This window comes from Eptesicus fuscus, chromosome 5 (genome assembly GCF_027574615.1).
Source record: "Eptesicus fuscus isolate TK198812 chromosome 5, DD_ASM_mEF_20220401, whole genome shotgun sequence".
Taxonomy (NCBI): Eukaryota; Metazoa; Chordata; class Mammalia; order Chiroptera; family Vespertilionidae; genus Eptesicus; species Eptesicus fuscus.
Window position 1 is genome coordinate 84,770,141 of NC_072477.1, and position 26,838 is coordinate 84,796,978.

The window sequence follows — 26,838 nt, forward strand, 5'->3', positions numbered from 1 at the left end:
CAGTGGGAGCATGCAGGAGGCAGCCGATCAATGATTCTCTCTCATCATTGATGTTTCTCTCTCTCTCACCCTTCCTCTCTGAAATCAATAAAAATATATATTTAAAAAAAGAAGTTAAAGGAGAGTTACCAAGGTGAGGAGACATGGTGATATTTAAACCAGGCCTAAAAGGGCATCCAGGTGAAAGAAACAGTAAGAAGTACACTCTCAAATTCCTCAAGAAAATTAGGAAAACAGACAACCCAAACCATTGCAAAGAATGCTCCAAAGAAAGGGCTCCTCTGAGAAAAAAGGCCAAGTTACAGAGAAGGGGTATTATTTGCCCTGGAAAATTGAATTTCTGAAATCTGGGAGATTAACCAGCCATCTTATGTGGGTAAATAATTTCAAATACAAGAATAAAGAAAATTAGCTTTATTTATGTAAATTAGAAAAATTGATTGTAGTGTTAAGAGTTTGTCAAATGTTTTCACTCTAAACAATTTACAAGAGTATTTATATAAAAACATAATAAAATAGAGTACATTACATTGCTTTTGCTTGACTCAAAGTGTTTTCTCAATTCTGAACATGCCCCTATCACTTCAGTTTTTAATATTTAACAAGGAAATGCTTTGTTTTGACATAGTGCTTGATTCACAGAGTAACACTGAAATGGAAGGAGAGTCAATGATCACCAACAGTTAAAAAATATTTTTCAACCAAGATGACTTTATCATTAGATTTTTTTCTATATTAAAATATGTTTCATGTTAAAAAAAATACTTGTATTCACTGATAATCTAAATTTATTGTACTAAATTTGACATTTATATAAACCCATAGTTGATCTAAATATAGATATGAATCTATATTAAACTCATTGGTATGAATGTTTGCCACAAATGCAAATGAACAAAGTTGTTAGGAATAGAGGTAACAGAAAATCCACTTGAAACATTGAAGTGCAATGCCCTCTTTTATTTAAAATGAGTAAAATTTCTATTTTCTGAACCCAATACAAACAAAACCAAAAGATGACTGAAAACCCATGATATTTATAGACATCAAATCTTAAGTCACACTGTAGGGCTGTAATTAATTTGTACTATTATATATCGAATAATTCTAAATCAAGCTTCCTAAGTAGTTTTCCAATAATTTATGTTGTTTGAGAAATCCAAGTTTAATACAATTGCTGAATAAGGCAGAATTTTAATTTAAAATTGGGATAGGACATAAATGCAGATAATTTATGATAGAGTCCAACCTGTCATAATGTTCAGTGTGTATGGACTGTCAGAAGAAATCCATTTCATTTTTAAAGCAGTGGATTGTTTAGTAAGGTCAGTTCTTTAGCACTTTATTGAAATTCCTGGCAAGAATTCTGACAGAGCTGTGCAGCTTTATTAAATGAAAAAACAAAACCCCACAAATATGTTGTTTTGTGACTTTGAAAAGTCAGTTAAATTAAAATAATCAACCAGACCTCCAAGTGCACTTGTGTCTACAATGTCACTTTTGTCCCCAAAGAGAAGTAAATAAAATAATCAAGTTCTATATTAAGGTGCTTATTAATAAAAACAAGTAACATCAGAGGAAACTGGTCTTCAATTGGATGCTTGAATTCTTCCCAGGGTGCTTATTAGTATGTTTAGATGTTGGTGTCCCGACTTTGACACTTTCTTGATTGCCTTTTATAGCAGCCTCAAGGCGGGCTTTCAGGGCTGGAGAAGAAGCCATTACACTTTTAAACACTGATGAATACTGAGGCCCAATTTGCATGAGTTTTTGCAAAGCAAAGTCATGTAAATTTCTCATTATGGAAGTTGCTGATCCCAGAGCATTCTCATCCAAAAGGAAGGAAATGAGGATGGGTAGAAGACAAGCCACCAGCTGAGAGCCTGGAAAGTAAATAAATGAAGTCAGCCCTACATTCTGGAATATAAATGTTTATTACACAAAGTTGTAAACACACTTGATCTGGACACATTCTTCCCCCCTTACGGAGAAAACAATTCTTCCCATCTCTTCTCCCAAATTAATACTACTTGGGATTAACATAACATTGCCTTTCAATAAATATATGTGAATGTTTTACACTTTCACATTAAATTTCTGATTTGGACAGATTCTGACCTAATATGAACTTCATGCTGACACTTACGATGCTGCTCTTCAGCAATGGTTACCAGTGCTTCCAAGACCTTTATACCTTCTTGAAAGATCTGAAGCTCAGTGGTGTCTTCAGGATTTTTTTGGTCTATTTCCTGTAGTTTTTCCACGATACAGGAGACTAAAGAGTAAATGTAAGGGTAGGAAACAGCTGGATTTGGATACTGAAAAATGGAAAGTAGGAGCTGGTAGGTCTTGATTTGTACCTAATCAAGTAAGAGACAAAAATAGTATGAACTGTAAATAAATTTACATTAAAATGTATATTTTAAAGTAAATTTTAAAAAGTAAATTTAAAAATTCCTAAAAAGGTATTTAAATTTATTTATAATTTATCTTTAATTTTGGAAGTCCAAATGGTAACAGGTATTCAAACTTGCATGCTAACAAAGTGGCTGCGACACTTTGGACTGGGAACAGGCACGTGAATACGTACACTAGGATATGAAAACGTGCCTTCCCTGTTGTATCCTTCATTCAATACATTGTAATGGTTAATTTTTCTTCTTTTCTGTAGTTCCATTCCCCCCACTCATATGCCCTTCTATAAGCTCATACCAAAATTAAACTAAAACACATATACAGACTTGAAAAATATTTTGGAGATTTCAGAAAATGTCTTAAAAAAATCACATATTTAAAATTCAAATGTCATGGTCTTAAGGAACCATGTCTGGACCATATTAATTATGTGTCATCACATATCAGAACCATCATTTTGAGACTCCTATCTAAAGCTCCTGCAAGGCTGTAGGCAACAAAAAGAACAGAAGAAAAGGAGATGACTGTACATCAAATACAGCAGGTGCTCAAATAATGTCATTTGTTGTAACATTGATGAGATACCTTAGGAACTTAACTCTTGTTTACTATTAGCCTATGGTAAAATTGGTTTCTTTATACACCATTTTTCTTAAAGTCACAGAACCTATCAAAAATGTTAAATGAGGACTTACTGCATATACTACCTTTATTCTCCCAAATTATTCAATAAACTGTGATGGTCTTTGGACGATTAAATTTTTCCGAGAGAAAATCTGGTCCCTATACTTTAGGAGTTGAAATAATTGTGTCCTAGCTGGTTTGGCTCAGTGGATAGAGTGTCAGCCTGCGGACGAAAAGGTTCTGGGTTTGATTCTAGTCAAGGGCACATGCCTGGGTTACAGGCTTGATCCCCAGTAGGGGGCATGCCGGAAGCAGCCAATCAATGATTCTCTCTCATCATTGATGTTGCTTCTCTCTCTCTCTCTCTCTCTCCACCTTCCTTCCTCTCTGAAATCAATAAAAATATATTTTAAAAAAAATAAAATAAAAATAAAAAATATGTTAAAAAAAAGAAATAGTTGTGATCATGTGCTACAAACTCATTTTGTAGCACATAAAGGACTAGGAAATTAATTCAGCAAATGAAGGGACCATGAAGCAATGGGATCAACCTGTGTGTACTGTTTTTGGAGTAGGTCCCATTATTTCATGATCATACACTAAAGGTATGTACTGGAGCCCTGGCTGGGTAGCTCAGTTGGTTAGAGCATCGTCCTGATGTGCAAGGTTGCAGGTTCGATCTCTGGTCAAAGCACACACAAGAAGCAACAAATGAATGCATAAATATGTGGAACAACAAATCGATGTTTCTCTCTTCCTCTCTCCCTCTAAAATCAATAATAAATAAATAAATAAATAAATAAATAAATAAAGACATGTGCTGAAGCCTTTCTTTTTTTCTACAAAAAGAAAATCCACTATAATAATTTACAATATATCTTACTAAATGTCCCTTGAAAAAATGTTAGAAATATGTCAATTTTAAGATGCCCCTATTTCAAATTTAGTTTTTTTGTGTTTTTTAAAATATTTTTATTGATTTTAGAGAGGAAGGGAGAGGGAGATAGAAACATCAATGAGAGAGAATCATTGATTGGCTGCCTCCTGCACACCCTACTGGGGATTGAGGCCACAACCTGGGCATGTGCCCCTGACAAGAATCGAACCCGGGACCCTTTAGTCTGCAGGCCGAGGCTCAATCCACTGAGCCAAACCTGGTAGGGCTCAAATTTAGTTTTTTGTTGATTTTTTAAAAACATGCTTTTATTGATTTTAGAGAGAGAGGAAGGGAAAGAGGTAGAGGGATAGAAATATCAACGAGAGAGAAATATCATCGAGTGGCTGCCTCTTGCATGCCCCTTATTGGGGATCAAGCCCACAACCCATGTCCAGACCCAGAATCGAGCTGGTGACCACTTGGTTCATGGGTCGATACTCAAACACTGAGCCACATTGGCTAGGCAGTTTTTTGTTGATTTAAAAAAAAAATATCTCCTTTATCTTTTTCCAATTATGTTCTATCCTCAGGGCCAAAGAATAAGACTATTTTTATTTGGTGTTTTCACCCCAAGAATATGTCACCCCAAACCTAAAAATAAAAATTTTAGTCTGATACTTCTTGTTAGAGTCAACAAAAATCAAAGAAAAGTTTTGCAAAAGCCTAAACATATTCCTATCACAAACATCTCTCTGCTAAAGACACTTACCATAGCATCTTTAATCTCAAGAGTAACTTTAAATTTCTCAATACATCGCTTTTGAAGGCATGGGATGATAGTTACTTCTGGACTGGTAGACAAAATAAATACTGTGATAGCAGTAAGTAGACTGACTTCATCAAGTTCTTGGTGTGTTCCATCTACTAAAGAGAAAATGATATATGAGAAACAGATCCTAATATTGCTATATTTGCTGTCCATGTGAAGCTATCTCTAGTTTGGAAGTAATAATTTCTTTTGTTCCAGTTATAGACAGTAAACACTGATTGACTTTAAAACTCCTGGCAAATGTTTCAGGCTTTAAAATGTGCATTATAAGTATTCTAGAACCAAGAATTACCAAAGCAATGATAATTTTCACAGGTAAAGACATCAGTAAATACACATATTTACTAGGAATATACATTTACTAGTTGTGTGACCTGAGATATTCAGCTTTCTTATCTGTAAAATGGGAGTACACAAAGGACTTACATTTATAAGGTTAAATGAGCTAATCTATGCAAAGCATTAGAAAAGTATATTGTACATAATACTAAATGTGTTATCCATTTTATTACTATCTTTATTGTGGAGCAATACAGAAATGCTTGGACAATTGTTTTTTCTTTGTTAAGTTTAAAGTATTCATATATTGATAATACATGTGTCAAGTGAAAATCCGTTAGCACTTTGCTACATATACCATTTCTTAATAGTAGAGAAAAAACTTGAAAATTCCTGCATAGGCCACTGTGGGAGGCGAAAAAGTATTAATTGTCCTTCTACCTTCTAAATTCTTCTAGCTGGGCTAATAACCAAATTAACAGAGACAGATTAACAGGAGAAAATAAAATCTTAATACATATGCATGGGGAATTCACATTAAGCATGAAAATTCCAAATACAGAGGCAAAACTAGATATATATATATATGACATTTTGGACAAAGGAGAAAATGAGGGGATGGGATCTTAGATTTAAAAAGTGAGAATGAGCCATTTACAGGTAATTTGCTTATTAATAACTAACTTGAAAATCAATACCCTAAAAGGCAGAACTTTTGGTCCCCTTCACCACCAATTATTTAAAGGAATTTTCTATTAGATGTAATTCATTTTCCAAAGTCAAACTCTCATTAAATAATTTTAATGAACCTGCTGTGAAAAATCAATATTATTTGAAAAGGAGAGCCAAATTCAACCCATTAACTTGCATAAGAATGGATTGCTACACCCCCCTCTCCACCTTCCCTCTGGATTGCTACTTTTGAAAATGTCATAGAGTGCACTTACCCAAATCTAAGTGGTAGAGCCTTCTACACACCTGGGTTAGATGGAATAGCCTATTGCTCCTAGGCTACAAACCTGTACAACATGTTACGGTGCTGAATACTGTAAGCAACTGTAGCACAATGGTAAATATTTATGTATCTAAACTTAGAAAAGGTACAGAAAAATTCGGTATAAAAGATAGTGTGTGTGTATGTGTGTGTCAGGGGGAGGATTCTTGAGGGAGGCACCTTCAGAGGGAGACATGTCAGGAGGAGGGAGGGAGGAAGGGAGAGAGGGAAGGAAGAGAAGGGAAGAGAGGAAGAGCAGAGATCAAAGAGACCCAGAGAGATAAAACTTGAGAGGAGACACAATAAAAGGGAGAGGAATGGGGCTGGGAGGAAAGATAATGAAGAAATGGAGGAAAAGGAAGTGAGTTTGTAAGAGGAACAGGAATGGGAGGAAAGAGAGACAAAGATAAATGGAAAGAAGGGAAGTGAGTCTGTGAGTGCAGGGGCAGGCAGGGGTGTGTGTGGAGGCTGCCCTTTCCCCAGCCCACTCCTCCTGATCCCTGGCCAACTTCTGGCTCCAGCCTCTGGTGGCAGCATCCTGAGCCAGTCTCCTCTCGTTTATTTAATTAAACCACCCAGAACTCACAGTCAATTCAACATCATAGACTGGTCCAGCCTTTTCTTATAATGTCGCAAAAAAAGTTTTTGCTTAAAATCCTATATAATAAAGAGGTAATATGCAAATTGACCATCACTCCAACACACACGATGGCCACCCCCATGTGGACACAAGATGGCCGCCACAAGATGGCCAGCAGGGGAGGGCAGTTGTGGGCGATCAGCCCTGCAGGGAAGGGCAGTTGGGAGGGACCAGGACTGCAAGGGAGGGCAGTTAGGGGGCAACCAGGTCTGCAGGGGAGGACAGTTGGGGGTGACCAGGCCTGCAGGGCAGGGCAGTTAGGGGCAATCGGGCCGGCAGGGGAGCAGTTAGGCGTTGATCTGGCTGGCAGGGGAGTGGTTAGGGGGTAATCAGGCAGGCAGGCAGGCGAGCGGTTGGGAGCCAGCAGTCCTGGATTGTGAAAGAGATGTCCGACTGCCCTCAGATATCCCTTGAGGGGTCCCTGATTGGAGAGGGTGCAGGCTTGACTGAGGGACACCCCCCCCGTGCACGAATTTCGTGCACCGGGCCTCTAGTCAATTATAATCTTCCTAGAGGCCTGGTGCATGAAAATTCATGCACTGGAGGGGGGGGTCTCTCAGCCCTGCCTGCCCCCTCTCACAGTCCAGGAGCCCTCAGGGGTGGGAGGCGACCCGGCGATCAGGGGAAGGCGATGCCACTGCCGGCAGCGCAAGCCTCGGCTGGCCCTGGTTACCTGAGTCTCGGGCAGCCCTGGGAGGCTGGGAAGCCGCCATCCAAGGCTTGCCTGCACCTCGGGCTGGCCCTAGGCAGCTGAGGGGACTGGGGGACTCCAGAGGCAGGCATGCGGAGTGGCCGAACCCACCTGGGGGCGGGCCTGGCCGTGCTGCGTGCTTGCTGCCCCGGCGGGGCTGAGGGTACTGGGCGCTGCCATCTTGTGGCTGTGGGTGCCGCCATATTTGAGGATGTGGCAGTCAATTAGCATATTCCCTCCTTATGGCTGTGGGCACTGCCATCTTTGTGAGGGCATGACAGTCAATTAGCATATTCCCTCTTTATTAGATAGGATGGGACCACCACTGTATATGTGGTCTGTCAATGATGGAAATGTGGTTATGTAGTGCATGACTATATTCCCATTCTTTTTTCTTTATTTCCCAATTACTGCCCCTTCTCTTTTATTTAGGATAGATGCAAGGTTCCCTTAGGAGAGGCCCATGCGGTAAGGAAGTGGGGCCTCTTGCTAACAGCCAGAGGGAAACTGAAGCCTCTTGCCAACAGCCTTGACTGAGTCAATGAGTCATTTTGGAAGTGGATGCTCTAGTTGTAGTCCTGCCAACATCTTAACAGCAACCTTATGAGAGACCCTGAGCCAGAAATACCCAGCTATGCTGCTCTGAATTCCTGACCCATAACTATCAGATAATGTTTAAGCCAATAATTTGTTATGTAGCTAATGGTTTTCCTGTCATGATCAGCTGCTTCTTTAATTTCTCTCAGTAGCCAGCCTAAATCCTCAAGTTCCTAACCTCATTCCCTGATACACAACAAAACACATCTTTGTGTATGTGATGAAAGAGGCATGCTCACAATCACTCTCAACGTAAAATTTAGACACAGTATTTCGGTCCTTTTCTTTTTTCCTTTGCTCTCATTGGTAAAGGTTAAGCCTTTAAAATTCAGTTAATGTTATTTCCTGCCTAGAAAGGGGCATGTTTCCCTCCCTAAAACTTGCAACTTCAACCTCATCTCTATCTTCTTCTTCCTGTCAAGAGGAGCCTATACTTTGAACCTCCCCTTCCTTACCTCTTTTTTTGTACCTCAACACTGTATTTTACACTGCTGACCACTTTCGTTTTCTTTTTGCTTGTGACCACATTCTCTTCTGAATGTCCTCCCATCTTGCTCTGTAAACTCAAGTTGGGTGATTTCAACCATCCAAAAGGTTGCACCAACAACTGCTTAATACAGGTAGTCTAAAATCACCTCTAGGCCAGACTACTTTCTTGAACTCCAGACCTCTGTATATTCTGTTCTACTTGATTATCCTACAGGCAATTCACACTTAACTTCAGTATATTCCCCTGAAAATGTTCACCATGGTATTTCTGTTCATGGTACTGAGTGCTCTACTTACTCTACCCTTCAACTCCTAAACCAAACTACCAGTAAATTCTGTTAGTAGATGCTTAACCCTTTGCACTCTCTTGCTTTTTTCTCGATTCCTTTATTCTAATGCTAACCGTGTCGAGTCACACTCGACATCCGAGTGCAAAAGGTTAATATTTTAGTTTTCAGTATGCTATTCCTCTTTATCCTTATTGCTACTATCTCATCTCCAACAATCTTGCTCTCTTTTCTATACTGCTGCCAGAGTGATTCTTTAGAAATGCAAATCACTTTACTCTCCTTAAAACGCTTCATTAATTCCACATGCATATTAAAAGCAATCCACCGAGATCATGCCAAATCCTCCATCCTCTGGCCCTAAATACCATCCAACGCGTATCTTTTTCTACTAATCATCATTCACCACCTTCTTACTCTTTCCCCCCAAACCCACATTCTCTCATTTCTTTATCTGCTGTCCCCAAATGTACTTCCTTACATTAGGTCTCCAGATGTTTGATCAAAATTTTGTGCCTCGAATTCCTACCTATAACGTCCAAGTGGAGAACCTCTCTAATCCTTTAAGAAATGGATTCTTCTGAGAAGCCTCCTGTGGCAGATACAGAGGTGTACCCCTTCGCTGGGAAAGGTGCTGTCCAGCTGCTCCTTCAGGGCGGGCCTTAGCTAGCGTTGCCCTGACTGCAATCACCTCCTTCCTGGGCAATCCACAGCTGGGGATCAAGGCCCGGCCATTTCTGTGCTACGTGGGACACGCTAACGGGCAATCTCTAGAGCTCTCAGGTTCACTGAGCTTTTGAGGGCCTGCACTGTAGTGTGGTTTCTTTTGCCCCAAATTGCTTTTCCTTATTCCTTTCACATATTTGGTTCCTTAACCTTTTGCACTCGGATGTCGAGTGTGACTCGACACGGTTAGCATTGGTAGCAGCTCGTATGTCGAGCCACACTCGACATGTAGTTTCACCGCGGCGGGAAGGGGGATTTTTGTCTATTTTTCCAGTATCTTTTCTTGTTTTCATTAGCATGAAAGGACAAGTAAAATGTAAATGCCGTCTCAACTGATGCCAAAAAGGAAAAAATGAAAAACCGATAACGCATGTGAAATTTATTAGGAAACTAGTACATGATCTTGTTGGAGAATTCAGAGATGGTACACTAACTTCCAGGAGTAGATTATTATCCACTAACTTAGAGCAACGTTTAGATGGAAAGCTCCATATAATCACACCTCACCCTAACAAAAAACACAAAGATTGTGTTGTTTGTTCTAACAGAAAAATCAAAGGAGGAAGAAGAGAGACGATTTATATTTGCGAAACATGTGAATGTAAACCAGGTCTTCATGTGGGTGAATGTTTCAAAAAATATCACACCATGAAAAATTATAGAGATTAAAATTACTCTTTGAATGTATCAATAATTTGAAATATAAAAAAATCCAAATAAGTAAGTTTGTATGAAAAGAAACTCCAGTTTTTTATTCTACTGCCGCGCTTTGTAAAATCTGGGGTATTTAAAAATTAAATCCCGAGTAGAATAAAGGAATCGAGAAAAAAGCAAGCGAGTGCAAAGGGTTAATAAAGCTCCTTTTCCCAAAACTCCATCCTAGAATGAGCTTCCAGAGAACCCTACCTGTGACACTGCCTGATTTACTCAGAGCTGATTACTCTAATTTTTTGCCAGTTAGTCTCTCTTTCTTTTTAGTGTATTAGAAATCCAGCGACTATTAAGACATTACTGTCACCTTCAAGGAGAACTTATGTTATTAATCATACCCTACAGCAATTTATAGGTACTAGATTCCTAACTCTAGGTACAAAGTAGGTGGTCAATAAATACTGAATTCAACTGAAACCTTTTTACCATATGAAACAGAATATAGTGAACTGTGACATTTATCCTCACTAGAATAAGAAAAGTGGAAATAATTTGTAATTTGTCTAAAGACTTTCTATAATCACTATAACATATGTTGAAAATGAACATAATAAGAGCAAACAAATGAACATAACAAGAGCAAAAACATTTTAATTGATACTGAACATAATACTAGCTATCATTTATTGATATATGCCAGGTAATAAGCGAGATGCTTTTCATATATTATGTTACTGCCTTAACATTTCCTGCAACTTAATATCCTTATTTTAATGAGAAATTTAAGGCTCTGAGAAGTTGGGTAACTTGGCTAGTTAGTTAGCTATTAAATGCTAAGGTGAGTATATAAACCAGATTGGTCTTTTTCTTTTATATAGTTTTATTGACTTCAGAAAGTGGAAGAAAGAGGGAAAGAGAGATAGAAACATCAATGAGAGAGAATCAGCAATCCATTGCCTCCTGCACATCCCCTATTGGGGATTGAGCCCACAATTTGGGCATGTGCCCTAACTGGGAATTGAATTGTGACCTCCTGGTTCATAGGTCAACGCTCAACCACTGAGCGGCTGGGCTGACTGGTCTTATTTGTATTTGTAATTCATAGCTTATGAACTTTTCAGTATACTGTGCATGTAAAAAGTTCTGTCAGCTGGTCATGGATCATACTATATTTTGAAATTAACATACTACTACATTTGAAGTTCTCTCATGTCAACTTACTATACAGGCTGCCATTCATTTACTTGTATTACAGGTTAAAGATACTAAAATGAGAACATAGATGTTTCTATCCTCTTACGTTCTCTAACCACATTATGTAATAAATATGGTCTCTTTCAGGTGAGACTACCAAACATGATCAAGTCAATAGCTTCTCAAAAAATGGTCCTTCTTGATTTTTAAAACAAGAGCTTCCAAAAAACTTTAATTACCTGGATCCCAACAGTCAAGAATTGTTGCTAAAGCACTCCGGAGAAGGTCAGTCCAAGCAGCCTGGCTCTTCTCTGCTCTGGCCATGGGAGAAGATAATATTCCTCTCAGAGCCTGCAGGGAAGCTGCAACTGTGGAAGATAACTGGCCCCCAGGCAATTTCACAGCAGTTTCTCTCAGGACCCCAATTGTGAGGTACAGTATAGTAGGGAGAATTGAGATGCTTCCTGTAAGACACATTTCAAAAAAAACGTTCTGTATTTCAGTCTATGTATATAGTTCCTAAAAAGAAATCATCAATAAGACAATGTCAAAGAGTTCTTGCTTTTAAGATTATTTTTCATAAAGAACTGTAACTTTTAAGATAATTTAAATAACCTTTAGATTTTAAAGATTGAATCAGCCTGGCTGGCGTGGCTCAGTGGTTGAGCAGCAACCTATGAACGAGGAGGTCACGGTTTGATTCCCGGTCAGGGCACATGCCTGGGTTATGTGCTTGATCCCTGGTGTGGGGTGTGCAGGAGGCAGCCGACCAATGATTTTCGCTCATCATTGATGTTTCTATCACTCTCTCCCGCTCCCTTCCTTTCTAAAATCAATAAAAATAAATTTAAAAAAAAGATTGGATTCTACTTTGGTTATAATTGAAAATGTTATTTAAATTGTATCTCAGTATCTTTTGCTGTGTTATTTTGTTTTACTTGGAAGTTGGCAAATGTCGAATTTATTTTTATTTGTTTTTTAGTGTGGTAAAATATACATAACATAAAACTTACCACTTTAACCATTTTAAAGTGTACAATTTAGCAGCATCAAGTATATTCACAATGTTGCACAACCATTGGCACTGCCCATTTGACTTCATTTTAAACTTTTTTCAAGGAATTTGTAGCAATCCACTCAGGACAAAATATTAAAGTTTTAACGGCTACTAAAGGAGTTAAAAAGTCAGTTATGTTTAAAATGAAAGAGACTAAAGTTAAAATGGTCAATTTTCCCAGATGCTACTCAACAAAACTTGTATAGTGTATTTTTACCCCTCGTCCTCTGCTAGTCACTTTTTCTGCCACTCTTGGTGTGGCAGAAAGGAAGTGTGTGAGAACAAGGAATATAGGTTTTAATTGAAATTTAAAGTCACTTTAAAAGTAAGATAGCACATAAATTGGTCAAGACACATTTAAGCAGAAATATGCTTACCAATTGAAAAATATTAAGTGCTGAATACCTATTATGTGCTAGATTTCCTAGAGGAAAAAAAATTTCATTGGAAATAAGACATGTCTCTCTCTATGTATATATTTATCTTATTTACATATAATAATCAATTACATATAATGCTTCTATATGACACATAAAAACTATGTCTCTACATATAGAACTGACATACACACATATATGTATATATAGGGAGGCCTCACAGATGAGGTAGGCCTGGAGTTGAACTTCAAAGGAATGCAAAATTTTAAGTAGAAGAGAAGGGATGGGATCATATAACACCATGGACAATAGATCAAGTAACACCATGGACAATAGCACAGAACAGGAATGAGCATAAAGCCTCGTGGGTTTAAAATTCTCCCAGAAGAAATGAAGAGGAGGCAGTGACTCAGCGGAGCCCTATGGAGAGCCTTAAAATGCTGTACTAAAAGAATGGAGTTGATCCCAAACAGAACTGGATATGATGACAAACTTCTGTCATCACTGAGGTAGGGGAAGTCCATTGGATATTGTATACAAAAAGAAAAAAAAGGCCAAGAGTGAATAACTACCACTGACAGATTTAAAATACTGTCAACCATAAACAAACAAACAAACATATCTACAGTACATGCAGTCTATTTACTTAAACCCTTTTAGTAAAACAAATTACTAGGATGTAATGTTCATCTTAGAGGATTAATAACATTACCCAAACCTTTAGGTCAAATTTGTTTTAATGAGAAAAGGATTAGCAACCATTATCTCCTTTACCTATTAAAACCATTTCTCTCCTTCCAGGTCCAGTAAAGCAACCACACACCACAGCATACCTTCAGGAGAGCACACCGCGGGAAGTTCAGAGAGGATAACTAACGCCGCTGAAACCAATCTACTTCCATCTTCTGACAGCATCTGTGGCTTTGTAGCTTTTATTCCTGGGCTACCTGTCAATTTAGGATTTAGTTCTGGGAGCTGTCTAACTAGAATGCATACACACAATTCCAGAGTTGCAAAAACCAAAGATTTCCCAGGCACAAGTCCTCCTGTGTCCTTTCCCTCTCCAAATTCTGGCAGGGTTTCCTTTTCAGCAGCCCCATCATCAACTAAAAGAAAGAAAGAATAGGGTTGAATAAATGCTTCTTTTCTTCGTATTTACTTTGCTTCTGGTAGATGGCAATTTAGCTCACTTGTGTTGTAGGCAACACATGTAAATGACAAAAGTCTTGGGTATTAAATAAAAGTAGTTGTCTTTATTATGACTTCTTACTGGAATGAATCAAAAGAAATCCCTGGCAATCCTCCCAGCCTTAAAATATTTTCTGGTTGGCCCTGACTGGGTAGCTCAGTTGGTTAGAGCATTGTCCCCAGATGCCAAGGTTGTGGGTTCAATTCCCGATCAGGGCACATATAAGAATCAACCAAAGAATGCACAAATAAGTGGAAGAGCAAATCAATGTTTCTCTCTAAAAAAAACAACACCAACTTCTCGTTAACATCTTGCTCGTAAGTATATGAACCCGGCCCTGGCTAGGTAGTTCAGTTGGTTGGGTGTTGTCCCGTACACCAAAAGGTGCTGGGTTCGATTCCCAGTCAGGGCGCGTGTGAGAGGTGAGAGAATATGTCCTTGTGTTTTAAATCCACTGTTATATTGAGTTTTCTGTTATACGTAGTCAAATGTAATATTGAATCATTAACTCACCAATACTGAATTAAGACTTGTAAATAAGCCATTTAATCACTTTGCAAAATCTAAGTCATTAAAAAATGTTAGTTGTTCTTTCCATGTACATTAGTGAACTCTTATAGCTAGTGTAAGTACTCAATCAGAATAAGAGATTTTTTTCGCTTCCAGGGTTTTGTTAAAATTCTCATTTTCTCAAGGAATAGTAGTTTAGCTATGGACAACATCCAAGCTAACATGTAAAGGTGAATGGCAGAACTTACAGCTATACCTAGAGATGTTTCCTTTGTGCTACACATAACAGATTATCAGAATGACATAGATACATAAGCAATACTTTAAAAAAGAATGATGCTACGTGATTAATTTGGCATTGTGGGTTAACATTCACCTTCTGCACTTCGTCTTTTCTCCTTCACATGTTCTTGTGCTGCACAGATAATCTGTCTTACCACTTCAAGTGAAGCCAACTGAATGGAAGGTGATTCTCGGGTCAAAATTACTCGATGCAGTACATTCAACAACTCGATACCCAAGGCCTATCACAGGAAACATTTAGGGGAGATTGTATTGGAAATACTTTCTTTAAAAAAACCCCACAAAAACCAGTGCTAAATAAATTCTATGACAAAATCCCAAAAAAGAGATTTCAACAAATTGTTCAGAAAAAAATAAAGGTGTTAGTGCAATAAAGTTATGTAACACCTGCTCCACTTTAAACCAATTCCAGATTGGTTTTTGTCTGATCTGTGGAAGATGGCACTAAGACAAAAGGTCATTTGCACACAGGTCCTAAAGTGGGAAAACAGAAAGGGAAACTTCCAAAACAAGGTGAGAAATTTGGCTAAAAAAATACAAGGACTGCCATGTAGAGTCCCAGATTTATATTAAGTTGTATTTTTTTTGTAACAACAGAGAGTAATGGAAAAGTATGACATTAAAAGTGAATAATAAGCATAGAATGGATATCTCTATAAAGAATAAAATACACCAGACAAATAATACTTCATTCCCACCCCTTTCTTCTCTAGTAGCTACTTAGTGGCTTTCTTTCATCTTTGAAAATAACAGAGTAAACCTATCATTATAATACTTGTTTTAAGATGCAGAATAAATGAGCACAAAAAGTTTAAAATTTATTCAAATACAATCCAAGTCAGGTAGGAACCTGATTAATACCTTAAACTTAAAAAACGATATTGTCAATAAGGTAAATAATAGTCCGTATATAGAGAGGAAATCACACCATCCATGTTTTGTAACACCCAAGAGTCAATGATAAGAATTTTATATACTGGTAATACCGGATGCGGAGGGTGCCTGCCCAATGCAGAGTTGCTCTTGGGAAAGCAGGTAAAGGCAGCGCCATACTTTGTACAGTGATCCTTTTACCATGGTCACAACTGAGTCAGATATAAGCAACTGACTCCACCTATAGGCTAGTCAGTAGTCTCTTAAAAAGACCTGGAGGGAGAACTCAGACAGGAATACTTTGTAATAGGCTACAGAGGGCCTGTAACGCAGCCAAATGAACCAAGTAGGTTCTCTCTTAAGGAAATGGAATATAAAATACAGATGTATGTGAGGAGCCAGGGTGCACTGAAGCAGAAAGAGGCAAAGAAGGAACACCACCTGCAGCTAGTGGCTACTATACTGGACAATGAGTATCAGAACAGTCCCATCACTGCAGAAGTTTGACGGAAGAGCTGCTATACAGAGTGGTTAGCTGGTGGCAGCAGAAAGAAGCGCAGTAGAGGCAAAGGCAGAGACAGAAAGCAGCAGTCAGAGGCATGATTGCTCCCAGGTCAGCACAGCTGCTGATGGCTTTCCAGTTCTGAGGCCTAGCTGTGCAGCTGTTTAGTTTTTTTACTTCTGTATTCATTCTCTGTTTGCTGTAGTAACCAGAACATGTTTCTGTTCCTGTTCTTTGAAATCTACAGAAGCCTACCAAAAAACAACGAATCACCTGATCACTGCCAATTTTAGATCTGGGCCAAGGAACATCTAGAAGGGCCTGTAACGCATGTAAACAAGCAGTAATGCTTTCCATGGTTGCATCTGAGCGCAAGGAACACAGAAATTCCACACTGATTCCTGTAGAAAGCAGAAAAGACAAGACAGAGGCTTCTTTGAGAGTCAATGCAAACAAGCAACAATAAATTTAGGACTCTACACAATTAAGTGATAAGGCAAGTCTTTTAATAGATTAAATTGTCCCAGATGTGACATGCAGTTTCATAACTTTATTCTGACTAAAATTTATTGAGTGATTACCAGGTATCAGGCTCTGCACTTTACACATATATTTTCATTTCATTCTCACAATACCTGAGGAAGTAGGTACTATTATTAGCACTTTTTCTGAGAGAACAAAATGAACACATAAGGGTTTAAGCAATTTAATCTGCGCAAGGTCAGTTACAATGGGGTACATCAAGAATGTGAACTGAGGTAGTTGAGCTGCACGGCTTATACTCATAGTAACTCCGCTGTCCTTCATTCTATAAGTCCTTTTCGCCCTAACCGGTTTGGCTCAGTGGGTAGAGCGTTGGCCTGCGGACTGAAGGGTCCCAGGTTCGATTCCGGACAAGGGCATGTACCTTGGTTACGGGCACATCCCCAGTAGGAGGTGTGCAGGAGGCAGCTGATCGATGTTTCTCTCTCATCGATGTTTCTAACTCTCTATCCCTCTCCCTTCCTCTCTGTAAAAAATCAATAAAATATATATTTTTAAAAAGTCCTTTTTCAAAAAGCTCTCATGTCAAGACAAATGGAAGCAAAATTTTAATATACCAATGATATAGGAAATCTGGTCATGTCTGGCCTTGGAAGGAATAGAAACTCTATGACCCAAAAAGCTTACTTAATTTAATAACCTTCAAAACCCTCACATTAAAAAAAAAAATCCACACAAAAAAAACCCTCCTCATATTTCATTTAATCAAAAACTTCTTTATAGGTAATGAAAGAAGTAGATAAAATATGAAAACCATTGATTCCATTTATTCTAGAAACTCACTGTACCTTTGAAAGATACTTTACTTTAAAAATAAAGTTCCAGGAAAGAAAAAAAAAAAGGGGGGTTAAACTTCATAAATGTAAAAATCTCATTTATCTTTGACATTAAATATTTGTTTGCCATTCTGTACCTTTGAGCATACTTTTCTAATACCTTGCAATTCTTGAGAATAGGGGGAAGGAATGACCCCTCAGTACAGCTGTAGATACCACATGGGTCTTTTAAAAATTCTGTGAAAGAACTAGACTTCTCTTGCAATTTCTACAATTCTAAAGTCAGCTTATAATGGAATTCTAGACTTAACAATTAAATCTGCAATTTTATAAAATGTATACAAGTTTACTCAGTTATATCAAGACCATCACTAACACCTAATACAGCCACCAAGAGCTGACAGGCAGCGAGGCACAGTTCCAGAAAAACGCTGTAGGATGGAAGCTCGGAAGCTCTTTTACTGACCTAAAATGAGATGGAATCGATCAGAGTAGACATCCTCAGGGGACTTTGCTATGGCCCCAGAGGATGATCCCTGACACATGGAAGTTGGTGTTACAGGCCTGGAGAGGTTGGATGCTCCTTCATCTGGGTCAGCAACGACGAAGCCTGTGCTGGTAAGCCACAGTGCTGTAGCGTGGAGGATAAGCGCCCACGAATTGTTATAATGCAATTTTGCATTTTCACTAGTCTCTGCTGTATAGAAAGCACCACCTACAAAAAAGGGGAAGCAAACAGTTTCAGGAGGAACAACAAAGCTATGAAATACTACTTCATACCCATCAGATTGTTAACAATTAAGTATAACATATAATGGTGGGGAGATATAGTGAAACAGAAACATCCTATGTTTCTTTTAATTTTTTTCTCATCTATCTGTCCTATTTTCCCAGTACCATTTATTGAGTAGACCAAGCATGTAAACTCAAAGGCTAATACAGGCCAAATAAACAAGGTTTAAATTTATGTGGGCCGCAAAAAACACACACACAAAAGCCTCAATTTTCACAGAAACTGTAGATTTTGAATAGTATAAAAAAAAAGAACAAGAGCAATGATAAAATTAATGTTTTCTTCCTGACACTTGGCATCTCTTCTCTGCTACTATCTTTCCTACTTCGGGGGAAATCTTGTTCGCTGTGATTACTTTCAAAACTGACCCAAGGTGAACATCGGTTATTCTGGATCTGACAGGAGACTTATTTCCCTTCATAACTGTAAATAACTGCTCACACTGTTATATTGGCTGGGCCACACAAATATTTGTTGTGGACCGCGTGCGGCCCGCGGGGCCGTGAGTTTGACATGCTTGAAGTAGACGGTCTTTACCCCACTGTATGTTCTTGCCTTCTTTATCAATTATTAATGACCATATACGCGTGTGTTTATTTCTGGGCTCTCTAGTCTGTTCTATTGATATATATGCCTGTTTTTATGCCAGTACTATGCTGTTTGATTACTATGGCCTTGTAGTTTAGTTTGGTATCAGGTAGTGTGATTAAAAAAAACTTGGCATAAAAACAGAAACATGTTGTTTCATGTAACATAAATAGTTATAACCACTTTGGAGACCAATTTGCCAGTATCGTGGGAGTTGAGATGTGCATGCCTCATGACATAGTCAATCAACTTCAGTGTGTCTAACCTGAGGCAACTCTCACATGCTCATTCTATGAATGAAAATTATTCTGGGAAAAATATTTCAGATAAACATTACCTGCTAAGTAAAGGAAAAGTGTTGAGAAGTTACTGTCACTCTAGGAATTATGTAAACATTTTGCCCTCTTACCTTCAATAGGAAGTTGGGAGGCAAATTCTGAAGGCAGAGTTAGGAGAGCAAAATCCTGCAGCGCAGCAAGCCAGAGCCTACTTAGAGTGCCCAGGTCTGTGTGGACCAAGTCAAGCAGTCCAGGTGATGAGTCTGACCCATTTCTAACACTCTCTTCTGGACAGGAGGTAGTCTTCAGAGGTTGTTTGTTGTTTTTATGTCTTTCTACAGCGATTATGTAGACCTGTTAAAAATTAATTTGTGAATAGGAAGATCTTGTGCCTGTTTAAAAGGTGCTATAATATTTTATCTTGCTGAGGAGGCAGACTTACCTCTGAGTATACTGGACCTGAAATGGGTTGCAATACCAAAAGTTATACATGTGTAACCATATACAGTACACAAAAATGGGGTAGAGAGATCCAATGAGAAACATCAGGGATAAAAATCTGTGGTAAACATGCTGCTACTCTGTACTTTCACAATGATAGCTGTAACTAAATGATCTCAGCACTCTTTCTCACTAAGCCTTATTATGGCCTTAAAATCCATCTCAACGTTAGATTTCAGGTGGCCATCTCTGAACAGCAGTAGACTGAAATACTAAAGGTACTTTCTTTCAAAGTTACCACTAAATCACTACAAGAAGTTTTACATACATAAACTTAACATGGACTGTTTATAGGACTACTAGAGGCCCGATGCACGAAATTCGTGCAAGAGTACGCCTTCCTTCCCCAGGCTGCCGGCACCAGCTTCCCTCTGGCACCCGGGACCCAGGTTTCCCTCCAGCCCCGGCTTCATGGGCCTGGCTTCATCTGGAAGGACGTCTCGTCTAATTAGCATATTACCCTTTTATTGTTATAGACTAGAGGCCTGGTGCATGAAAATTCGTGCACTCGGGGGCAGGGGGTCCCTCAGCCCGGCCTGCACCCTCTCACAATCCAGGACTCCTCGGGTAGGGTCCCTAGGATTGGCCTGAGATCAGGGCCTATCAGGGCTTTCCTTCCCCGGGCTGCAGGCAGCTGGCCCCACCCCTGCCGCTGCCACTGCTTGCCATCTGTGCAGCGCTGCCCCCCTCCCCTGCCACCAGTGGCCTCCCTCTGCAGGCCACAGGCTGGGGTGCAATGGCTTGGCTGGCCTGGGCCTCCCTCTTTCTTTGCTGTGGGGCGGGGCCAGCCCTGCGAGGGGCCGTCTGCCTACCTGATCACCCCTAACCGCTCGCCTACCTACCTGATCACCCTTAACCGCTGGTCTGCCTACCTGATCACCCCTTACCACCCTGCCTGCCTGCCTGATTGCCCCTAACCGCTTGCTTGGGGATGGGGCCAGCCCGGCATAGGCTGTCTGCCTACCTGATTTCCCCTAACCGCTGGTCTGCCTACCTGATTACCCCTTACCACTCTGCCTGCCTGCCTGATCACCCCTAACCTCTTGCTTGGGGACGGGGCCAGCCCGGCATGGGCTGTCTGCCTACCTGATCTCCCCTAACCGCTGGTCTGCCTACCTGATCACCCCTTACCACTCTGCCTGCCTGCCTGATCACCCCTAACCACTCTGTCTGCCTGCCTGATTGCCCTTATCCGCTTGCTTGGGGGCGGGGCCAGCACTGACTTCCGGTTGGTAAGCCTCTGGTCATTACTGGTTGTTACGACGCAGGGTTTTTTTTGTTTTCTTTAAATATATTTTATTGATTTTCTACAGAGAGGAAGAGAGAGGGATAGAGAGTCAGAAACATCGATCAGCTGCCTCCTGCACACTCCGCACTGGGGATGTGCCCGCAACCAAGGTACATGCCCTTGACCGGAATCGAACCTGGGACCCCTGAGTCTGCAGGCCGACGCTCCATCCACCGAGCCAAACCGGCCTCGGCAGGACGCAGGGTTTTTATATATTAGGATAGGATGTTAAAGTATTCAACATAGTACACAAACTGATTGTACTACCTCTTTATCTACAGATCTAAGATCTAGTAATCTGAAAAAAATGTAAATTTCTGGAAAACTAATCTGGTGGCAAAACTGATTGAAGTTATGTGAGGCTATTCATCCAACACAGTGTGACATTCCAACATTTTATTACAGATATAGTAATGTGTTTGATTATAGATTCCATATTGCTCCACACTTCCCGGATGAATACATGGAATATGTAATATATATTACTTTTTGAAAATCCCCCAAATCTGAATTCCAACTATTATCTGGAGCCAAGGATTTCAGAGAGCAGATTATGAATCTCCTTTATGCAGAATCTGTTGGTCAGTCATTATCTTTACTGAGGAGACAATAGGAGGAGGTAATGGGCTTAAGCAAGAGCACAGAGATTCAAACTATTATAAAGAACACTATATAAGAGAATTAGCTGTAAAATAGGTTATGGAGACTAGAGCTAAAAGGATTTATTTATTTAAATCTTTATTGTTGAAAGTATTACATATGTCCCCATTTTCCTCCCATTGACCCCTTCTAGGCGCCCCCCCCCCCCCCACCCAAGCCTTCACCACCCTATTGTCTGTGTCCATGGGTTATGCATATATGCATACAAGTTCTTTGGTTGATTTCTTCCCTCCCACCCACCCACCCTGCCTTCCCTCTGAGATTCAACAGTCTGTTCCATGTTAGAAGCATATATTTAAATGTTTAAATATCTGCTTAAACATTTCCATTTAAAAGCACAAAGAGCTGATTGTTAAAGATAGATCCAGCTTATTAAATCTAACCAGAATTACTTCTTTTTTAAAAAATATGTTTTTATTGATTTCAGAAAGGAAGGAAGAGATAGAAACATTAACATGAGAATCATCGGTAGGCTGCCTCCTGCACGATAGAGCCCCAAACCTGGGCAAATGCCCTGACCGGGAATCAAACTAACCTCCTGGTTCACAGGTTGACGTGCAACTACTGAGCTACTCCAGCCGGACCAGAACTACTTTATTTTTAAAAATATTTTTTTATTGATTTCAGAGAGAAAAGGAGAGAGAGAGATAGAAACATCAATGATGAGAGAGAATCATTAATTGGCTGCCTCCTGCATGCCCCATACTGAGGATCGAGACTCAACCCAGGCATGTGCCCTTGACCAGAATCAAACCCAGGACCCTTCAGTTTGTAGGCAAAGCTCTATCCACTGAGCCAAACCAGCTAAGGCCAGAACTACTTCTTAATCAAGATTTATCAACCCTAGCCCTGGCCAGGTCGCTCAGTTGGTTAAAGCATGCTCGTGAAATGTCAAGGTTGCAGGTCTGATTCCTGGTCACAGCATATACAAGAATTAACCAATGAATTAATAAATAAGTGGAACAACAAATCGATGTTTCTCTATCTCTCTGTCTAAAAAACTCTTGGTTTCATTAATTAAAAAAGATTTGTTAAAACTAAATAATGAAAAAAATTCTATAATCTTCAGGTTTTAATTAGTTATATTAGCTATACTGGAGGAAACCCTTTCTTTCATATATTGATTAATTCTTTCAGTTGTAATGTAAAACTAGACACATTCATTAAAATGATCTATGAACCCAGATTGGCCAAGTTTGGTAACTGCTAAAGCTGGTTGATGGGTATAAGTAGGTTCATTACACTATTATAACCACTTTCATATCTGCTTAAACATTTCCATAGTAAATTTAAAAAAATAGAGTTTTCTCCCTGATTAGAAAAGTTAAGCATTTTTTTGTATAAAATTTCTTAATCTTAGAAAAAAAATTACTTATTTAATATTCAAAAGTCATCTATAAAACAGAATACAAAATTAAAGTATGTGTTATAGTATTAATAGAATATACAAGCAAACCCACATTTCTAGTAGTTCAGATTTCAATAAAAATTAATTTTCATTGGCTATCATAAAGTCTGTCTGGCTCAAGACTGACTGCCCCTGTTGACAGCAGCAGATAACAGACAATGAAGAACACTTTAGAAAGCTTGGCCAAAATATCAATTAATATACAATAAACTATATGTTGAAAGCCTTTTGTTAACTTTAAAAAAGGACTTATTTGTGTTTTAAAAAGTTAATTTCAATTTATGGCCTAAGCTGTTTATTAACAACTTCCAAAATTCCCATTACAAATTAAGAAGTACTAACCTCTGCCCAGGCTTTTAGCACAGCTAAGATCTCCATGGTAGAAGCACTTTCATTATATAAGTGACTTAGAGCTTCTTTTCCAGCCTGTATTTTTGTTAATGATGAAACAAGCAAATGATGAACTCTTCGGAGATCATTAAGGTCACTTACAACTCCACTTGCTATCCAGGCACTGCAAACCTGGTTTTTAAGAAAATAAGAAGTTACATTTAAAAATTATAAATATGTTCCTGTAAGTTCAACAGACCTCACCCAAATCTTAGGAATCTAGTCAATGAAATCACCTTGCTATCAAGAAACCCAATGAGAAGCTGCTTATAATGATACTCAAAAGCCAGCATTTCAGAAGGAAATGAAATATAAGGTTGAAGCAAGGACACCAGTACTAATCAGTACATAGAATCAAAGAGATTCAGAAAGTACCACTTTCGTAAATGTTTGGATTAACATTTAAATTAAATCTTCAGTCCCGATTATTTCATCTTATTATTTTAAAATTTGAGATTGTGCCTGGCGTGGCTCAGTGGTTGACCACTGACCTATGAACCAGGAGGTCACAGTTTGATTCCTGCTCAGGGCACTTGCAGCTCAGTCCCCAGTGGGGGGCATGCAGGAGGCAGCCGATCAGTGATTATCCCTCATCATTGATGTTTCTGTCTGTCTCTCCCTCTCCCTTCCTCTCTGAAATCAATAAAAATATATATTTTAAAAAACCCACACTGAATTGTGTGGTTACTTAATGTAACTTTCTTAAAAGATAAAGCATCTAACACTAAAACCCCAAAGAAGATTTTGATTCTTTTGGAAATAAGGTATTAAAAATTTCTTTAAAAAATTTAAAATATAAACATAATTAATAAATTTCCAATGCAAAAAGTTTACTCAATTATCAGGGATGTTTATGGTTTTCTAAGGTGTCATGGTATTTATCTTCTTCTAGAGAAAATTTTACCTTTTCCATCTATTTAATCACTTCCTGCCCCATTTCACAAAATTTCAAGTGACTTACAGCAGAAACACATATAATAAAGTGATTGAAAAATTAAAGACTCAGTACAGCCCTGACCTTAGTTGGTTGAGTGTCGTCTGTGCACCGAAAGGTTGCCAGTTCGATTCCGGTCAGGACACATGCCTGGGTTATATGGGCTCAATCCCCAGTAAGTGGTGTGCAGGAGGCAGCCAATCAAATATTTCTCTTTCTCATGGATGTTTCTCTCTCTCTCTTCCTTCCTCCCTCTCTCAAATCAATTAAAGAAAAACAAACCCTCTGGTTTGAAAAAAAAGAGGCTCAGTACAACATTGAAACAATTCAGGCACTCAAACGCTTCCTAAATACAACTGAATAAAATAAAGTTGAAAGACCTGACTAAAACCAATCTTTTATTATGTTTATAATTAACTCAATTCAACCTAGTTCTGCTTTTAATAATTTCAGGTCATGCAGGGCTGGATTTTGAGTGTTTGACAGCCACTCCAAGAAAAATACCTGTTTAGAATGGTATATTATATGGGACTTTGATATGTAAAAAAGCATTCAATCTCACTTGAAATACAAATCTAAACTAGTATATTGATATACCCTTTTTACTCCATCACATACACAAAAACCTAAATGTTTGACAACTCACAAAATTGCTCAGACTATGGACAAAATTGCTCAGACAATAATGCTTGCATACAGTACTGTTAGGAGATGAAATTGGTAAACCCCTATAATATACTCTTTAACTCAGCAATTCAATTTTGGAGTTTATTTTACAGATAAGATTGCACCAAGTCAAAAAATGATCTATGCAGAAGGCCATTCACTCTAGCACTATTTGAAATAGCAAACCATTAAAAAAAAACCATGTATTTATCACCCATAAATTATGACTTATCCATATACTGGATTAACATGCAGTTACACAAAAGGGAGAGGAAGTTCTCTAAATTTAAAAGTAAAGGAGAAGGAACAGCTGAGATTAAGTAACTGAAAACTATAATACAGAACCCCGGTATCAAATAATAGCTAGAGAATTGCTTCCGAAGAAAGGGTTTTATTTGTTAAGCTTTGTCATTTTAGGCATTTACCTGACATGCTTTGGCAGTGACATCAGGTGCTGTCTCTGAAGTGAAGGCTGGTCTAAGTGCTGCTCCTACCTGGCAAGAAATTATATGACATATCAAGGTCAATAAGTAAGACAGCACAAGCGTCCTCTTTTTAATGTTATTAAAATTACTTGTTTATAGCAGGTATTATGAAGAACACTTGTTGTTTTTCTACCCGGTATATTGTCCTTTGCTTTTACCTAATAGCATCCCAATTTTCCTTTCTGGAACCTCCTCTCTCCCCAAATCTTAGCCCATGTTGTGCTATGGAGCTGACAGCACTGCCTGGCTCCAGAGACCCATGCTGGGACAACGAAAGTTCTCCTTAAGACTTGCTGGGAGTACTGGGAAAGCACAATCTCTATAAGATTCTGGTTGCTTCTTAGAGAACCACCTTGATAGAACTTGGAGAGAGCAAATTTGAGAATAAAGCCAGTGTGGAACCAAGAAGAGCCAAATACAATTTCTGAAAACAATTTTCCTTTTCTGCTGAGTTGTATTTATTCTATCATTTGCAGTTTTAAGAGGACTACAAATACAACAGAGCTCCCCTTAATTAAGTTGAATTATAATATTTTATTCTAATATGATAGTTCTATGCACTGCCACTCCCTTCTTTTTGCTTTCTCCTCAAGCATACCTTGGCATCACCAGCTGGGAAGACATGATGGGAGATTGCTAACTAACTGTGAACTGCTCTGGTCTTCCTAACTGCTAGCTGTCAGGAACTGTCTCTGGCCCTAGCTGGTGTGGCTCAGTTGGTTGAGTGTTCTCCTGTGCACTGAAGGGTCTCGGGTTCAATTCCTGTTCAGGGCATCTACCCTGGTTGTGTGCTTGATCCCTGGTTGGGGTGCATGTCAGGGTATGTGTGGGAGGTAGTTGACAGATGATTCTTTCTTTCTTTCTCTAAAATCAATAAAAGTATATTAAAAAAGAAAGAAAAAGAAGCTGCCTCTGAATCATAATGAGAGGTACTCTGGGATAAATGCTGCAGGATTATGTGTGATGTAACGTGATAATTCTGTTATCTTACTGGCTCTTCCAAATGGCTCAATGCATCAAACACCAGTTAAAAAGTTTACAGTACTAGAACCCTGAACTCTTTTCTAAGTCCAGAAAAACAATGAAGGTGGTTATATCTACTCTAGGAACAATGATTTGCAAATAGAACATGCATGTAGCCTAAACAAAATGTTTAGTAATGATTTAGTGTTATTTTAAGCTTATTCAGATATTTTGTAAAAAATTTAATTACTAAAGTTCTTTATTTCCCAATATTACCATGAAGATGTTAATTATTAAAATTAATCTTTAAAGTTATAAAAGACCTTTTTAAGTACTATTTTGCTTTTACATGAAGATTTCTTCTTCAAACATATGCATTTTCTAAATACTAATTATAATGGTGATATATAAGCAGAAATATACACTTATTTATGTAAAAAGATGACATGCCAATTAGTTTA

General features: G+C 38.6%; 1 protein-coding gene across 1 annotated transcript in view; it reads right to left on the reverse strand.

The window, feature by feature from the left end:
• Positions 1–417: 417 nt before the first annotated feature.
• Positions 418–26,838, reverse strand: part of HEATR5A (HEAT repeat containing 5A) — a 106,495-nt gene continuing 80,074 nt past the window's right edge. Inside the window, exons 27-37 of the mRNA XM_054716519.1 lie at positions 25,355–25,423; positions 23,282–23,461; positions 19,214–19,436; positions 17,890–18,138; positions 16,378–16,505; positions 14,803–14,950; positions 13,561–13,833; positions 11,533–11,757; positions 4,686–4,840; positions 2,147–2,360; positions 418–1,883 (exon numbers count right to left, since the gene is read on the reverse strand). Of these exons, the coding sequence (XP_054572494.1) occupies positions 1,573–1,883; positions 2,147–2,360; positions 4,686–4,840; positions 11,533–11,757; positions 13,561–13,833; positions 14,803–14,950; positions 16,378–16,505; positions 17,890–18,138; positions 19,214–19,436; positions 23,282–23,461; positions 25,355–25,423 (2,175 nt within the window). The 3' untranslated portion in view covers positions 418–1,572. The remainder of the gene's footprint in view (positions 1,884–2,146; positions 2,361–4,685; positions 4,841–11,532; positions 11,758–13,560; positions 13,834–14,802; positions 14,951–16,377; positions 16,506–17,889; positions 18,139–19,213; positions 19,437–23,281; positions 23,462–25,354; positions 25,424–26,838) is intronic.